The 16,805-nt window shown below is 43.8% G+C and overlaps 1 protein-coding gene across 1 annotated transcript in view; it reads left to right on the top strand.

The window, feature by feature from the left end:
* Positions 1–1,787: 1,787 nt before the first annotated feature.
* The window catches only part of LOC104397499 (Golgi phosphoprotein 3), a 27,280-nt gene continuing 12,262 nt past the window's right edge, over positions 1,788–16,805 (top strand). Inside the window, exons 1-2 of the mRNA XM_010007459.1 lie at positions 1,788–1,838; positions 4,255–4,386. Of these exons, the coding sequence (XP_010005761.1) occupies positions 1,788–1,838; positions 4,255–4,386 (183 nt within the window). The remainder of the gene's footprint in view (positions 1,839–4,254; positions 4,387–16,805) is intronic.

Below are 16,805 nucleotides of genomic sequence, written 5' to 3' on the forward strand. Positions count from 1 at the left end.
GGATCAATGGTGATGGATAGATGGAGTCCTCCCTGGATGCCGGCCATGAATGGAAGAGAAGGGAAGAAGAAGACGGAATGGGCTTGATTTCTGTGATCTCTGATCTTACACTGAGCTTACATAGTTATATGGAATGGAATGCTTTGGTCAATTTTGCTGTCCATCTAGTCCTCTCCTTCCTATGGGGGGGTTGCTTTTCTAGCATCTGATGCTGCAAAGTGTTCCTGATATCTTGGCAGTAACATAAACATTTCAGTGTTATTAGTCCACTATCTGGAAAACTTGCTGCTAGTTAAAAGAGATTTCTCTAAAGGAAAAAAAAATCAGTAAAAGGAAAATTTGCTTAATCCTGGCTCAAACTAGAACACTACTGCTATTTAAGAGCATTTAATAATGAAATGACTTGCATCTATAAATAGTGATCTTCGATTTAAGTGTTTTGAGAATGTTCGGTATTTGGAATATCATATGAGAACACTTTTAAAAGTTCAAACCAAATCTTTGTTCCATAACTTGTAAACTGGCAATGGTCAGGTCATGTTCAGAGAATGGCTATTCCTCCAGTGTTCACTGACTTCAACTGGGTGGGGGCTTTCCAGGCCATGTGTGGCTTACAGATCCATTAATGTCTGTTAGACTTCATTATCAATCTCCTATTAATTGAACTAATTTTTAGAGGTGTTGGGTTTTTTTAACTTTTGCCTTCCTAGTTGTGGAAGACACAGATAAGGTAGAGTTACTGAATGCCTTCTTTGCTTCAGTCTTCACTGCTAAAGCTGTCCCTCATGAATCCCAGACCCTGGAGGCAAGGGGAAAGGACTGGAGAGAGGAAGACTTTCCCTCAGTAGAGGAGGACTGCCGCAAGCGCAATGAGGCAAACAAAAAAGACGAGGCTAGGCTAGTGATATACTCGTGGTAATATGACTAATTTTAATCATGGATCAATGTTTCTTATATAGGATAGAAACAGTATGACATAATGGTAATCTTGTTCTCAAAAAACAAGGAATAATAGACCATAATTATACAAAAGTATTTTAAATTATTATTATCACTTATTTTTACCAACTGCAAATATTAGTTACAAGATTTACTACTCTCCTAAGTGCCCATTAATTTATTACATAAGTATCCCGGATAGATTTATTAGTCTCCTGTTCTCCAAGTATCCATTAGTTCATTATGCTAATATCCTAAATAGGTGTGTTGTTTTCCAAGTATCTATTAGTTTGTTACACAAGTTTTCTAGATAGATATATTGTTCCCCAAATATCTTCAAATATCTATGAGATCATCATACAAATATCCTGGACAGAGTCAGAAGTTAGTAGAGTACATTATCCAAGAGTTAATAGGATAATTATCCCACTATCCAAGATATAGATCATCCAGCTCTCTCAGCATTTGTCTGGTGATGGGCCTTGCCACATCACTCGTCCTTTGAATGACCTTGCCTTTCAGAGGTCTCAGGCTGCTGAGCTGATTCTCCACAGAGGACTGGGTTAGAGACCACTTGGCCAAACTGAACATCCATAAGTCCATGGGCCCTGATGGGCTGCACCTGCCAGTGCTGAGAGAGCTGGCAGATATTATTGCTGGGCCACTCTCCATCATCTTTGAAAGGTCATGGAGAAGAGGAGAGGTGCCTGAGGACTGGAGGAAGGCCAGTATCACTCCAGTCTTCAAGAAGGGCAAGAAGGAGGACCCATGGAACTACAGGCCGGTTAGTCTCACCTCTGTCCCTGGGAAGGTGATGGAGCAACTCATTCTGGATGTCATCTCTAAACATGTTGAAGAACAGGAAGTTGTTTGGAGTGGTCAACATGGATTTACCAAGGGTAAATCATGCTTGACCAATCTGCTAGCCTTCTATGATGACATAACAGGTTGGCTAGATGAGGGGAGAGCAGCAGATGTCATCTACCTTGACTTCAGCAAGGCTTTTGAAACTGTCGCCCGTAACATCCTCATTAGGAAACTGAGGAAGTGTGGGCTAGATGAGTGGACAGTGAGGTGGATTGAGAGCTGGCTGTGTGACAGAACTCAGAGGGTTGTGATTAACAGAGCAGGGTCAAGTTGGAGGCCTGTAACCAGACCCCCAAGGGTCAATACTTCAGTCCAGTATGTTCAACATATTCATCAATAACCTGGAGAGGGGACAGAGTGTATCCTCAGCAAATTTGCTGATGATACCAAACTGGGAGGGGTGCCTGACCCTCCAGAGGGCTATGCTGCCACCCAGCATGATCTGGACAGCAGTAGAACTGGGCAGAGAAGAACCTAATGAGGTTCAACAAGGGCAAGTGTAGGGTCCTGCACCTGGGGAGGAAGAACCCCATGCACCAATATAGGTTAGGGGTGGACCTGCTGGAAAGCAGGTCCAAGGAGAAGGATCTGGGAGTCCTGGTAGATAGTAAATTATCCATGAGTCCACAATGTGCCCTTGTTGCCAAGAGGGCCAATGGAATCCTGGGTTGCATAAAGAAGAGTGTGGCCAGTAGGTCGAGGGAGGTCATCTTCCCCCTCTACTCTGCCCTGGTGAGGCCACATGAGGAATACCATCAGGAATACTGCATCTAGTTTTGGGCTCCCCAGTTCAAGAGAGACAGGGAACTGCTAGAGAGAGTCCAGCGGAAGGCAACAAAGGTGATTGGGGGATTGGAGCATCTCTCTTATGGGGAAAGGTTGAGAGAGCTGGGACTCTTTAGCCTGGAGAAGAGAAGGCTGAGGGGAGATCTTATTAATGCCTACAAGTATCTAAAGGGTGGGTGCAAGGAGGATGGAGCCAGACTCTTTTCAGTAGTTCCCAGTGACAGGACAAGGGGCAATAGGCACATGCTGGAACATAGTAAGTTCCATTTAAATATAAGAAAGAACTTTACTATGAGGGTGACAGAACACGGGAATGCTGCCCAGGGAGGTTGTGGAGTCTCCTTCTCTGGAGATATTCAAAACCCATCTGGATGCAGTCCTGAGTAATGTGCTTTAGGCGATCCTGCTTTATCAGGGAAGTTGGACTAGATGATCTCTAGAGGTTCCTTCCAACTCTGAAAATTCGGTGATTCTGTCCCTGTGGTATGTGAAAGGGATCTGCTGGGGAAACGTGTTTGGGTTTTTCCTGCTTCAGGCAAAGGTAAACCTGTCCTGGGGGTTGCTTTTGCTCAGGGACCTGGACATACCTGGTGTGCGATGATGGAGGATGAAGTATAATATGTACCTCAAGGAAATATAACTCTGGGGAAGAATCCTTAATTTGACAGTCAGTAGAACATAGAGCCTATGTATAAATATATGATCTGGAATAAGGGGTGGAATGTCCTGGTTTTAGCCAGGATGAAGCCAATTTTCTTTTTACTGATTTTTTTTTTCCTTCAGTAAACTCTCTTTTAAGCAGCACACTTGCTGAAAGTAGCAGCAAGTTTTCCAACTAGCGGACTATTAAAGCCTGAATGTTTATGGTTACTGCTGAGAGACCAAGGACACTTTGCTCTGCTTGTTGAATCTGCTGCTTTGGGCACTAAAGGAGCAGAAGACTTTTATCTATAACCATCTTGTAGGGAGGAGCAGAGCAGACAGATAGCAAAATCATTGAACAATAGTATTCCATCCCAGGAAAGTGGTGTAGTGGTGTCACTTCATTGAAAAATACTAACTTTAAAAATAAATTCAGTTTTCATTACTAGACAGGGGAAAAAAATTCTAGTGATTGAATTGTTTGCAGAATAATATAACACTTTGTGAACAGAAAGAAGTGTATATTTACAAACAGCTGTGGCATGATAAATATGCACTCCATATTTTACATAATATTGATTTTTCATATTATTATTACTTCATTGGTGTCATATTGTCTATGGATGTAAAATCATGTTAATATTTCTCAGGAAACTCAAATAAGCCTGAGGGATATCAGTAATGTCAAATGCTTGATGTCTTAAAAACGTAACACGTTTATTTTCACTACATATAAACTGCGCTTTATATCTTGCAGTTCTTGATATCTTGCTGTTTTGTTTTGTATCACTTTCCTGAAGTTCCCCTGTTCTTCAAAGAGCATAGACTAAGTGTCAAAACTAATAGGGGGTGAGTCTGTTTTATCTTACATGTTTCCAATACAGGAATGGTAGTTCATTAGCGATGCTACTTCAAAAGTGTATAAGGGCCAGAGAACTGCTTAGAGAACACAGTAAGCCTCTTTTTCTATTTGCTTTCAGGTGGAGATAGAAATATCTTACTGTATTTCATTCTTCACAGGGCTACACATCATTCTGGAATGATTGCATCTCCTCAGGATTGCGTGGCTGTATGTTAATCGAATTGGCATTGCGAGGGCGTCTTCAGTTAGAGGCTTGTGGAATGAGGCGCAAAAGTCTGTTAACAAGAAAGGTAAGTGGAGGAAAGTGGTCACGTTTACTTTTGTGCCATGCTCCAGGCGATACAGTAGCTATAAATTACAACTGGTTGTTAAGAAAAAAGTGTTTTTTCTTTATATGGGGATAGGGATTCCGAGTGGTGACCTAAGTTAGATGCAGAGTTATTACCTAAAGAATTTAAATGGTGAGCTGAAGTAGCTTGTAAAATCTATTTTACTTGTCCTCTGCTCCTGTTTGTTCTCTTGATGTCCTGTTGGGAACCTGGCACAAACAGTTGACAGTGGCTCTAGCCCGGTTGCAGTGGCAGCAGTTTCTGCTGAGAGCCAGTAGCACCAGTTGTAATCTGCTGAAAGAACTGGCTTTTGCAATGTTGGTGAGATATGGGTTGGGGCTGAGAGGGATGACTAACTCTCAGCCTGCCAGATGTATCCTGCAAGTCATCAGTTTAATTCTGCTGTACAGTGTTGCAGTTAGTGCTTGCAATGCATGGGAAGGAAACAATCCTTGTACTTTGGGCCCCTGAGAACACAAAACTGTATCTATTTTAAGCATGTGACCAGTGTGTTAAATTTGTCGTACTCACTGATGTTGGGCAAAATTTTAAGGTTCTTTATTGAATTAGTCTGATTATTTGAGGCACCTTAATTTATTACTTTTGCCTCTGGATTTTTTTTCTTTAGTATAAAATGTACTTGTAAAATAAGTTTATCGAAAACAAGGTCAAATGTTGTCTATCCATCACAAATGAATTATCTTTTATTGTGCATTTCCCTGTCAATATTATACCTTGCTAAATTTTTAAAGGAAAACTTACAAATTCCCCAAACTTCTCCCAGCTTCCTCCTCTTCTGAAGAATCGAACTTCTGTTCAGACAAACAGCTCCTAGTTCTTTTAGCTTCATTTAAGCATATTCAACTTTGATTATTTGCACTTTTGTTGTTTTTTTTTCTCTCAAAAGCTTTTAGCTCCTTAGGCATTCAGGAATGTTCTTTAGCAGTTATTTTTATTCTATACAAACGTTGTCAGGATTATCTATCTGAAATTTTAACTGTGTGTTTTTAGGAAAATGGAAAAAATAGCCTGTGCATATCTTCAGTAAAGAATACAAGCAAAATTATTGTTTTCCTTTTTTTAATTTTATCCTGTGATTTTTGGGGGTGGCTTGGTGTGTTTCTTTCAATTTTTATTTTTCCCCCATTGTTTAAGGAGAGCTACCCAATATTAAATGCTTTGTTCTTTCCGCTGTTGCAAGGCAATAGAGAGATTTCTTTTTGCAGGTAGGAGGGTTCTATGAAAAAGGCTTAATATAAAATTCAAATGAAGATTGATTTCTCCTTAAGGAATTTATTGCAAATAAATACCTAACTACTGTTGTTTCTTCTGTACTTGCCCTACCTCTCTCAATTTAGAAATCCTTCTCATTAATGACTTGTGTTGTTTTATAACTTATTTGAAGTCTTGCGTTAACACTAAATTTCAGTCTCATTTCTGTGTTTGTTAGATTTCATTGTCTCAACTTTACCAAGTGTCCCACTGTCGCGAGCCGGTACCAGAGGGCTACCGGCTGTCAGGATGTTTTCGCGACTCCCCCCCCCAATGTGGAGAGGTTTGTTAAAAAGCCCGAGCGTCCACCTCTCTCAGAGGAACGGCCGCTGAGGGTTCGTTTCTAAGAGGGTAGATTAAAGTACCCTCCCACCACGCTCACAAATTATTACTGAAACCAATGTTTAGTTTGCAATTAATCAATTTATTAAGGGATAATACAAACTGAGGGATCAAGGTTCAGGAGAGGTTAACTAGGTATGTATACTGGAAAAGGAATTCAAAGGCACTAAAGTTTATGAAGGCACACTCCGAAGGAGAGGTGTAAATCAATGAAGTGAAAGGGTAGGAGTTGAGCCTAGTAAGAAAGTTAAAGTGTGTGTGTGTATGCGTGTGTGTGTGTGTGTATATTTACCCTCCTTCCTTTGCGTAGCGCAGTTCTCGAAACCAGGCTGGGCAGGCAGGGTCCCTGGGAGCGGGCACAGGCGGTGCCCCCCTCTTTGCTTCTCCTCGCAGCGGAGTGGCACTCAGGCAGGTTCAGGTGCTGCAGCGGGGTCTTGTCCCAGGCAGGCAGAGAGAGCGAGCAGAGACCCCCAGAGAGCAGATCCTACTCTCTTTTTTATGGATCAGAGACCATTGTTCCAGAAAGCACCACGGTCTGAATTAGCCAATCACCATTGGCCAGGTACATATTCTGTTAGAGGCAGTTTTTAACCTATTGTCTATTTCTCTGCCACTTATTATGACCCTTGTGCTGCTTCTTCGCTCTGCACTTATCTGGTAGTGCAAGAGGCCTGCTCATTCTGTCCTTGAGTGAATCAGTGAAAAGGCATCACTCCTGTCTTGCTGACTTGAAAGGCATTTGTTGTTTAGTCTTCTGTAGAGGGGAAAAAGAGGGACTGTTCCCCACACCCACTCATCCCCCTTTTGCAGGCCTTGCTCCCCTTGCCCTCAACTTTCTCTGTGAATCGAATACTGTGCTTAATGAGTGGAATGAACTGTCTAGTTGTATCCAAGGTTGTAATTCAGTGAGGTACAGCTTCAGTGGCAATACCGTTTTTATATAGCTCCTGCCCCTAAGGCTAGCCCTTCTCCCTCCCTGCCCCTGCTCCATTCTGGGACTTTATGGAAAGATAAAATCTCATTAAAACTAAAGCTTTGATTTGTGACTCAAAACCCTGTATCTTCAAGCCATGATCTGAAGGGAGGAGTTTAGGCTTCAATCACTTTAGCCTGTGCTGCAGCTGAGGGTGGTCCTGTATTTGCAAAGAAGCTTATTATTGGAGTTTCTCTTGGGTTGTTACTAGTGTGTGTGCAGCCTTGTCAGCTAAAAAATAAACTATTTTGATTAGTTTAGTTTTTATTTAAATCACTTTCTTGATCTTATCATCAGGTGGGGCACAAGTGAGACTGCTGGTGCAAGCAATAAGATGAGAGCAAGAAGAGGGTAGAACTAGTTCTTTAGGCAGTAATACAGATTTATAATCAGCTAATGGTGGCCTTGGTCACACAGCTGACTTGAAAGATTGCTAGCTACAATGATTTCCACTTCAAGCTTTAAATCGGATGAATCTTTGCTGATTATTTCTTGCAGTATCTAAGACACAACTTCAGAAGTGATCAGTGCATTAAGTCCATGCTTGAATACCATAGAGAGACAAATGAGACCGAGAAAAACTGGCACACAAAGACTTGATAAACATTAGTGAAGCGTCTGAAAGTCAATATGCTGTATTTAATGTTGCAACATCCTTGCTTTAGAATATGTAATCACTGCATCTTTTTGGACTTCTCTCTACTAGTATCGCTTTTATAAACAAATACACGAATGTTGAGATTTATGTATAAATAGTTTCTATGACTAGTAGTTATTAAAGATAGAAAATGGTACTCTATGCTGCCTTACAGTCTCAGAAAGCAAATCCAATAATTACAGTTACAGTTCTTAAAAGAAATCTTAACAAATCCTTGGTGGATTAATTTAAGTATTTTACAGCTGACAATTCTGAGTGATTAATGCATGAGTGATTTTTTGTATTAAAACTAAATAATGAAGTTTACTTAAAAATCAATGCCAGAGGTGCTTCCTCTTTAGCATTGCTGTCCTGCTTTGAGCCAGGATGAAGCCAATTTTCTTTTTACTGATTATTTTTCCTTCAGTAAGCTTTTTTTTAACTAGTACCAGAGTGTTCCAACTAAGACTGATAACAAATGGAATGTTTTTCTAACTGCTGGGTCTTCAAGGTCACATCTTTGCTCTGCCAGCTCAGACACTACAGGGAGATCTATGGCCCCCCCATAGGGGGCTGAATTAGACAGACAGAAAAATTGGCCAGAGACATTCCATTCCATATATCTATGTAAGCTAAGAGGAAGGTCAGAGATCACAGAAGACAACTTCCTTCCTGCTGCTTCTTCCCTTTTTCTTCCGTCCATGGCCAGTGTCTTGGGAGGACTCCATCCATCCATCCATCACCGTCGACCTCTAGGCTCGAGCTCTCCTGACCCTCAGAACTCTGTTCTTTCTCCAGCAGCAGTCTGGGTTTTTTCAGGACTGTTCGCAGCTAAGGAGAGTGCTGTGGGAGTTTCTGGCCCTTTGCCCCTAGGCTCATCTCTGGTGAGCCTGGTTTTATTCCCCTCCCCCTTCAAGTCTAGTGTAAAGCCCTGTCCATGAGCCCTGCTAATTCTTGCCCTAGTGTCCTTTTCCCCCTGTGAGACAGGGTTTTCCCATCTGTTGCGACAAGGCCTGGTGTCCTGTAGGTCAAGCTGTGGTCAAAAAATCCAAAGTCCTACTGGTAGCACCAGGTTTGGAGCCAGGCATTGATCTGTTGGGTCTTCTTGTTTACCCATTCATCATTCCCTGAAACTGAAGAGATAGAGTAGAACACAACTTGTGCTCCCGATTCCTTGACCAATTATCCCAAGGCCCTGAAATCTTTCTTCATTATCCTTGGACTTCTTCTCTCTACTTCATCACTACCTACCTGAAAGATCAAGAGAGGATAGTAATTTGAGGGCTGTATCAGACCAGGGAGTTTCCTGGTTATATCCCTAAACTGGGCCCCAGGGAGGCATCAGACCTCCCTGTGGGAACGGTCCAGTCAGCGTATGGGACCCTCAGTTCCCCTCAGAAGGGAATCTCCTATAACAATCACCCTCTTCTTTGCAGCATCAGTCCTAATGCGTGGAGCCGGCTGCTTCAGTGACTCCCTGGATGGGGCTTCATCAGCATTGTCATTTCCTCAGTCCTTTATCTCCAGTGCTCTGCACCTGCTCTGTGAGGGCACGTAGGAAAGCAGGGGAGGTCCAGAGGGGACGCTCCTGCTGCCCTGAGCAGGGTCCTGCTTCCGTTCCTCCCCATCCTCACCTAGTTCCCCTCCTTCCACCTGGTGACAAGAGGGAAGGGAATCCTCCACCTCTCTGCTGTCCTCTCCGCCACCAGCCGTTTCTTCCTGCAGGGCCCCATACCTGTTCTGCAGGGGCACTGAAGGCAGTGAAGGTCTTAAGGGGACACGCCTGCCCCGTTTATGTCACGGGGCAGGGACCTGTTCCCATTGTCCCTGCTCCTGCAGGGTAGCTTGGGAAGGCTGGGAATCCAGTGCACCACTAATGAGGATTGCCTCTGTAAGGGTTTAAAAACAAAAAAGGGGCTTTAAGCGGTTAACACTCCCCCCTCCCTCTGTTTGGCTTTACTTGATACCTGTGCCAACCCCTCCCCACGGGTAGTACACACTCTCGCTCAAAACGGGAATGAGGACACTGAGTGAGGGGTTTATATGTGCTGATACTTTATAAACAGAACAAAATTAAATGCTTTTTCTCAGCAGACATTTCCTGTAGTTGAAATTAAATTTGCAAGGCTCATTGGTCATTCAACTATTTTAGGAATAGATGTTGCAAGCTCTAAACAAGACAAGAAACAGATTACCAAACTATCTAGATGTTATTTAGATATCTTCATTCTTGAAAATCAAAATGTAGCAGAGCTCAGAAATATTTTAGTGTCATTCAAACCAGTTCCTACCCTGACCCTGAATTCTTTGTCTTGCTAAGATAATTCACAGTGTTTCAGAGAAGACAGAGAAAAACTGCAAAATCTTGTCATATTTCAAGGGAAAACATCTTAACTATGGCTGATAAATTAAAGCCTAAAGCATGGGCTGAATTTTATATGAATATGATGCAATAAAGTAGAAATTCTGTTCATATGTGTTTGGAGAGATGTCATAATCAAACTTTGGTTTCTCTTTTGGAGAAGTCTTGATGCAGCCCTTCTGTAATCTTTGAAACTTTTAATTTCATTCTTTGGATATATTGGATATCGCGGATGAATCATTTTTCCAAGCCATAAAAAACATTTAGGGTCCATAGAGAATGTGATTGCCAAAAGCAGTTTACTATTCTTTTCAAGTGCAAATGCTGATTGAAATCTGAACGAATCACTGAATGGTTTGAGTTGGGAGGGACATTTAAAGACCATCTAGTCAAACCCGTGCAGTGAGCAGGGACGTCTTCAACCAGATCAGGTCACTCAGACTCCGACCAACCTGACCTGGAATGTTTCCAGGGTTTTCTCTCTAATGACAGAAATTTAATCTCCCTTATATGGTGAAATAGTTGTATAGGAGGCATATATTTTCTGTGGTAAGGGGCATAACCCTTACAGCCTCCCGAGCTGATTTTGTGGAGAGCAGGCTTTGAAAACACTCATTGAGCTCACTCTCGCTCTCCCTGATACTCCTCAGTGTGCTTACCTCTTCCCTGAGCTCTGTTACTTCATCTTGCAGCTATGCCACCCAGCAGAGCAGGTCATCAACCTGCTCACACCAGACACAGCCGTGATCAGAGCTGCCCCCCCATTGCCAGCCAAAGGCTGTGACATTCCCAACAGTCTGTGACCTGGTGTCCTGGTTTGAGCCACGATGAAGTCAATTTTCCATTTACTGACTTTTTTTCCTTCAGTAAGCTCTCTCTTAGCTATCAGCAAATGTTCCAGCTAGTGGACTGATAATGCTGCAATGTTTGTGTTACTGCCAAGACTCCAAGGTCACATCTTTGCCCTGCCACCTCAGACGCTACCGGGAGATCTATGAAACCCCTATAGGGGAGGCTGAACTAGATGGACAGCAAAATTGGCCACAGATATTCCATATATCTACGTAAGCTCAGAGGAAGGTCAGAGATCACAGAAGATAACTTCCTTCCTGCTTCTTTTTCCCTTTTCTTCCGTCCATGGCTGGCATCCAGGGAGGACTCCATCTGTCCATCACCTGCTGACCCTTAGGCCTGTGCGTTCCTGACCCTCATAACTCTATGCTCCCTCTGGCAGCGGTCCGGGACTGTTCCCAGCTCAGGGGAGTGCTGTGGGAGTTGCTGGGGTGGGGGGAGGCGAGAGGCTCGTGCACATTCCTGAACACATTTGTAAATAATTGTACATATTTTCTTTTATTGTTAGTGTTTAATTAAAGACGTCTAGTTTCATTTTCAATCCAGAGAGTCTCTCTCTCATTCTCTCTCTCCTCCCCTACCTGGGTGGGAGGGCGAGGGGATCGAGAGCATTGTTGTCGAACCTGAGTCAAACTGTGACAATTGCTTAATTGCAAAACCGTATTGTAAAAAATGACATTTAAATATTCTGTATAACTGAAGTGTCTTCAGCAGTTGGATACAAGGCAAATCTAACACATTATAAATCACTGAAAAATTGGAATAAAGAAATGTTCTTTGCAATAAGGCTAAGAATCGTAATCTCTGAAGAACCAGGATCTCAGCTTCTTTCTCTACATAAGCTCATCTATTACAGAGAGAGAAAACATACCCCTTTGTGGATCCTTAATTCTCTGTTATGATTCAATTCAGTTTCCCACTCTTGTGCTGTTATTACTCTGGAGGGAGTTAAGCAAGAAGCATTCGTTAATAAAACCTCCTTCAAGTAAGTGCAGATCCATGAACATAAGAGAGCCTGGGCTCCCCCTGTTGCTTGTCTACATGTGCTGGGAAAGGGAGGGGAAGAGAACTACTGTGGAAGTGTGAACTAAAACGCTTTTTTGTTTGAGGGGAAGGGTAATCAGAAGAATCTTTGCAATGAATATGCAATGTAGCATATAAGTGAGAAGAAACAGTGCTGTATGCCTGGCTGCAGAAAACAACAAACTTTGAAACAAAATCACTGTGGATTGTGGCTTCCCAAGAGCTTATGGAGTTCTGACTGAGTTGAAGGGAAGCGTCTGTGCTCCTTACAGCTCTTTCCTCTAAATGCCTGTATGTTTAGGGTCATACAGACATGGTGGATTATATTCAGACTAACTTCTTACATTTCTTTGCAGTGGTTAAAAAAAAAAGTATATTGTCCTGGTTTGAGCCAGGATGAATTCTCTCTCCTTCTTATATATCTCCTTCCCTACCTGGGTGGGAAGGGAGGGGATCAAGAGCGTTATTGTTGATGGTTCAATTGCTGCTCCTGAGTCAAACTATGACAATAATTTATTGTCACCCAATGCAAGGCACAATCTTAAGCCCAGGCAATAAATTCTCACTAACTGGTGAATGTTTAGAATTCTATCTCTGATGGGAGGAATCCCTCAGATAGCTATGGGCAACGCTTCTGCTGAATATACTGGTGGGTTGAAAAGTGGACAGACACTTTCTGCAATGTTTCTGCTGGACATTTTTCCCAACATGCAGTCATATATGTGGTATGCAGATGAAATAATATTGCTCGGTGTAGCTGCTCTTGTTATTGTTTTATGATTCATCTACAGGACTATAGCCATAATCAACCATGTAATAACTTATCTAGTGATAACAAGGGTTTTCATACTGATCTTTATGGGGGCACTGTATGTGTACAGTACAAATCCTCTTGTGAATAGAAAGCTCTGTGTTGATAATGGCAGTAGCAGGTTCAGTTTACCTCTCCATTTTCTTTCAGGCTGAATCTCCCAGCTCTTGATCTGAATTGCATTGTTTCAGTAGGGATGCTTCTGCTGAATGTTTATAATGTATTGTGGATGCATACAGCAAGATGTTCCACTCACTGCCACTCCCGCACAGGCAAGGCTGCTACTGCCGCTGCTGCAAAGACCACTCGATACAAATGAGTAAAGGTTAATCCTGTGATCAAGGGTAAAGCAAAGATGAAAGGTCCCAGACCTTATCCCTGCCTAAAATCTCCATGGTTTCCACAAGACCAGGAGGAGAATGATGCAGAAGATGCTTCTCAAGCAGAAGGAGGAGCAGACACTTTTAAAACAGATAAAGGAGCAGACCCTTCTCAAACAGATGGAGGTGCAGGCACTTCTCAAGCAGATGGAGGAGCAGGCCCCTCTCAAGCAGATGGAGGTGCAGGCACTTCTCAAGCAGATGGAGGAGCAGGCCCTTCTCAAGCAGATAGAAAAGCAGACAACTCTCAGGCAGATGACAATGATGTTCTTGTCCAACCTTTCTCTCTAAAGGAACTGCACCTCATGAGAAAGGACTTTATCTGCAATGAAGGTGAGCCACTTCTTTGTTGGTTGATCTGATGCTTTGATAGTGGGCTGATACCTATGATGTGGATGAAAGAGAAGCCAAGCAGTTGGGATCCCTGGCCAGAGATGTTGGTATTGATAGAGCAATTGGTAGTAAGATGGGAACTACCACCCTATGGAGCTTACTTCTTTCATCTGTAAGAGAAAGAAACCCCCATAAGGGTGACATCGAATGGCGCCGAAGCAGAACACCCACTCTTGAGAAACCCATCACGTATTTGAGAGAAATAGCTGTGCGAGAGGTGATCTGTGATAAAAATGGACTTACAAATCCTGATGACATTCTGTGTGACACACAAATGTTCCGGAGGTTTGCACAGGCTGTACCAGCAGCACATGCCCATATATTCTCCTTCATGGGATGCTTTGAGGATGATGCAAGACCAACTGTGCGTGAGGTGGCTTTGAAAGCATGACAGTACAGAGACATAATCTCTGATTCCCATCAGTTCCACACCTCAGCCATTGAACAAATGACTGACAGAAGGAATAAGATGCCAAATAGATGGGGAGGCAAACCCCAATACCTTCCTAGAGACAATTGGTCTTGTGTTGCACCCATTAAGAGGACACATCCTGCTACGAGACAGCAGAAAGAGAGATGGGACCCACTTTGACGCCACTTGTGGACTCTTGCGTAATTATTATAAAGGGGACATGGAAACCTGGGACAATAAACCCACTGCTATTCTCCAGATACGCGTACAAGAGCTGCTAAATAGAACGAATGCAGGAGACGATCCTTCCAGAATGAAGTCTGTTCCAGTCTCCAGCAACCAGTCCTTCCACCAGGATGGTGCATCGAGCTCAAATGCTAAATATTAGAGGGGCCCTGCCTCCAGCCAGGAGGAAGAGAGGGTAAACTGAGTTTATTAGATTGTGTGGATACAGTGTGTGGGAAACGGTTCTTCTTCTTCCCCACATAAGTCTAAATAAAATGCCTTTTAAGTTAGCAAAGGTCTTCTGCTGATTATACCCAGCTAACGGACCAAAAACAGGCCTGCTGCTCAAGGACAAATGAAAGCAAAACAATAGGTGTGATACAAGGCAGGAAGGATGTGCAACAAGTTACGAATTGCCCCTAACAGTTACCGCCCTAACTTGGGACTCATGGATGCTAATTGGCTCTGGACATTAGTATGTTAATGCATTGCGGCAGTGACACTGACTGGAGAGGGGGTCACTTGAGGTATAAAAGGAAACAGGTTTTGCAGGTGAGAGCGGCCTGCTCGATGCTTCTTGCGTGGGACACATCCCCGTTCGTTGCACATCAGACTTGCCCTACTGCGGAGCCTGGCGCTGGGACTCTGCCAGGCCTGCTGACCTGCCTGCCTGCCCCAGGGATCGAGCCTGAGCCGTGACGGTGGGCACGCCAGGGTTCTGACCCCTGGAGCACCAGTCCTTCCCCACAGCCCTCGGGGCCGGAGCCCCCCCATTTTGCTGCCGCCACTGCCCAGGGCCTCCTGCTGCTGTTTCTGCCAGTAACACTTCATGCCTGTGAACTTCAAACTGTTGCTAGACAAAAGAACACCTCTAGCACAGTTTCTTAGGGGCACCTACTGACAGTGAAAAACTGCCTCAGTAACAAGTCTCCATGCATCTTAGAGACCTACCTCAAAGTACTCATGAAGCTGCTAAGGATCAAGATGAGGAACATACGAACATTCTTTTTACTCCTCTCCCCATACTTACACACACAGGGCGACGACGACTTTAAGGAGGACTGTTGTCGGGCTTGCCCTCCTCCCCCTTCTTTGATCCACAACCCTCTCTCGAAGAGAACATCTTAAGGGCACAGTACTTTTTGCATTACTTCCCTGAAGGGCACAGTACTTTTGTATATATCCCTGGTAGCCATTTGCCATTTTTACATTTCTCCTAAACCTCATCCCTCAGTTTGTATTAACCCTTAATAAACCGGTTAATTTGTAAACTAAACACTGGTCTCAGTAACCTTTTGTGGGCGTGGTGAGGGTGGTATTCTGATCTCTGCTCTAAAATATGGTCCCACAGTGGCCGTTCCTCCGAGTGGCAAGCATCACGTGTGTGCCCTCGGTTTGATTTAAAAACCCATCCAAATTGGGGGGGAGTCGCGGAAGCATCTTGACTGCCGGTAGCCTCTGTGACAGCATCGGCTTGCAACAGAGTGGCCTGGCACATTAGAACCAAAAAAGTATAAATCCATGGTGGACACTGGTGTACAGTGCACCCTAATGCCATTGAACCATAAAGGGACAGAATCTGTCACTGTTTTGGGAGTGACGGGAGGTTCTGAACAAGTGACTCTTGTGGAGGCCATTGTGAGCCTCACTGGTAAGGAGTGGCAAATGCACCCTGTAGTGACTGGCCCAGATGCATCCTGCATCCTTGGCATACACTATCTCAAGAAAGGATATTTCCGTGACCCGAAAGGGTACCGGTGGGCCTTTGGTATAGCAGCTGTAGAGACTGAGGACACTGAACAGCTGCGTACTTTGTCTGGCCTTTCAGATGACCCTTCTGTAGTAAGACCAACAGGTGCCAATTGCCACTTCAACAGTGCACAGACGACAATATCGCACCAACAGAGACTCTGTGATTCCCATCCATAAGTGGCCTGAATGAGGTTACACCACTGCTCAGTGCTGCTACGCTGGACATGCTAGAACTTTGGTACAAGCTGGAGTCGAAAGCAGTCAGGTGATATGCCAATACTGACATTGCTCATGCCTTTTTCTCTATTCCTCTAGCACCAGAGTGCAGGCCACAATTGCCTTTCACATGGAGGGGAGTCCCTTGGACCAGTTCAAACAGGGCCAGACATCAAAAATGTGCTCTACACCACAGCTGGCTACAACAGTCCTACCTGGAGCCTCTGGCAGATAGCAGCAGGGGAAACTCCAGGTCGACTGCTGGGATTCTGGAGCTGGAGCTACAGAGGTTCCAAGGCCAAATGTACGTTAACTGAAAAGGAGATACTTGCAGTATATGAAGGAGTTAGAGCTGCTTCAGAAGTGATCAGCACAGAAGTGCAGCTCCTCCTGCTGCCCCGATTGCCAGAACTGGGCTGGATGTTCAAGACTAATGTTTCTCCTATCCATCATGCTACCGATGCGACATGGGGTAAATGGACTGCTTTAGTTACCCAGTGAGCTCGCATAGGAAGCCCTAATAATCCAGGCATTGTAGAAGCAATTACAGACTGGCCAGAAGGCACACACTTTGGAATGCCAGCACAAGAAGTGGTGAGACAGGCTCAAGAAGCTCTACCATATGATCATCTACCAGAGACTGAGAAACAATTTGCTCTTTTCATCAATGGCTCCTGTCGTCTTGTAGGGAACCGCTGGAAGTGGAAAGCTGCTGGGTGGAGTCCTACAC

The sequence above is a fragment of the Chaetura pelagica genome, unplaced genomic scaffold (genome assembly GCF_000747805.2).
Source record: "Chaetura pelagica isolate M959 unplaced genomic scaffold, ChaPel_1.0 scaffold482, whole genome shotgun sequence".
Taxonomy (NCBI): domain Eukaryota; kingdom Metazoa; phylum Chordata; class Aves; order Apodiformes; family Apodidae; genus Chaetura; species Chaetura pelagica.